This window comes from Penaeus monodon, chromosome 30, assembly GCF_015228065.2.
Source record: "Penaeus monodon isolate SGIC_2016 chromosome 30, NSTDA_Pmon_1, whole genome shotgun sequence".
NCBI classification, from domain to species: Eukaryota; Metazoa; Arthropoda; class Malacostraca; order Decapoda; family Penaeidae; genus Penaeus; species Penaeus monodon.
The window spans coordinates 22,112,152-22,113,775 of record NC_051415.1 but is presented as its reverse complement, the minus strand read 5'-3'; the positions used below and the strand labels follow the sequence as shown (position 1 = coordinate 22,113,775).

The window sequence follows — 1,624 nt, the reverse complement described above, 5'->3', positions numbered from 1 at the left end:
TTTCAGTATTCACTTTTCGAATCCTCGATTAGAATCTTATGTTTCTCGATTGGGGAGAACCTTCGTAGTTGCCTTGGCATTGAAGAGTGGCCTTTCGCTAATGTCTGAGATTGAGAAATCCAAAGTCGACGTGGAAGAAAACCTGAAATATCGTCAGAAAAAAAATCGGGTAGCGGTTATGATTATCCTGGTTCACTTATCCAGGAAACAGATGTTATATGAAACTGCCAACGGAACTGGTAAGTGTAGATACATCTGGCCAAGTTTTCACTCACAATATTACAAGAGTATTAACATGAAGTAGCAGAAACAACATGCAGCAGTTCATTATCTTCGTTAATTGACACTTCTTACGAATTTCGACATGAAATGGAAATGTTAAACTATTACATGATTGGGAACTGTTCGTCACACGCACAAGCACTTCCTACCGGCACTTCATCGCCTGCGGAATACAAGGTCAGGGCGGCGAGAGCGAAGGTACTTGGTACGGAGGGAAAGCATTGGGAACATATCGATGTACTGCAATGAACAAGGTGTATTTTATTTGTCGAAGTATAATGTCCGTTGTTTAATGAAGGCTGGACTCAAATACAGGTTTAGAAGGAAGAGTATTGTGTGCTATTCGCTGCTGTATGAATTTTATTAACTTTATTATTGGATTTTTTATTATTTCAGTTTTGTTTGCTATTATTAATGTTTGGATGTCCATATAAGTTGCAGAACCATCGGTTATTGTTTGTCTTACCACTTTTACCATCAACCGTTTGCCATCGTCAGTTTTCTTCTCGCAATTGTCATCGTTCCTTTCTGATTTGTTGATTTGGTAAGGTGAGTAGTGACATTATTTATCGAACTAGAAAGGAAATTCCTCATAAGTAATATGAAAACTGCGGAAGAGAACTACAAACACGTATTCAGTGATGTTAGAAATCTCCGTAGAAAACGGGAAGAGATCCTCCAGCTGTCCCACCCCCATCCCACCCCCCACCCCTACCATGGTTCCCATCCTCCCGTGGGCCAGTGACCGGCGTGTCTGACAGAACCCAACTCTCACCTCGCACCTCTCACCAGTTTGGAACATGAGAGGGATAGTAATGTGACGTGATGGTGTAGTGATTGTTCTCGCAGGTTTCTTCCCTCCCCCCGCCTGGCCATCGTTTTGTCCTCTAAAGAAGCGATCATGTTTATTGTGGAGGTAAAAGTTTGTACGGCTTACACTTAATTTTAAGGCAGGCAGACTGTTTTTTTTGGGTCGCGAGGGAACGCCAGGTTGAGTCTGGGAACTTGGAAAGTTAAAGTCAGAGTCGGGATGCGGGTCTGGAAGCGAGTGGCATGGATGACTACCTCTCAGTATACGGTTTTAATGTATGCCCATTATTTTGTGCATGGAATTTGGGGATTTTTATAGATATGGATCTGTATGGATTTGTATGCAGTCGTCGTTTATCTTTTATCAGGACTGCGCATTGTCATCCAAATGGTAACATGTGTTTGAGTAGGCGTTGTGGTTTATGGTAGATTGTGGAACATTACTTATGGTAATCACTGCAGATAAGTATTAGTTCATTTTTTAAACCCAAAGTGAAAGGAACGTTTAGTCATAAGCTGCAATGTTGATGGG

The 1,624-nt window shown here is 41.6% G+C and overlaps 1 protein-coding gene across 1 annotated transcript in view; it reads left to right on the top strand.

The window, feature by feature from the left end:
- Window positions 1-1,061: 1,061 nt before the first annotated feature.
- LOC119592631 (N-acetylgalactosaminyltransferase 7-like) overlaps window positions 1,062-1,624 on the top strand; it is a gene marked incomplete in the record, with an annotated part of 14,643 nt that continues 14,080 nt past the window's right edge. Inside the window, 1 exon segment of the mRNA XM_037941526.1 lies at window positions 1,062-1,198. Within this exon segment, the coding sequence (XP_037797454.1) occupies window positions 1,184-1,198 (15 nt within the window).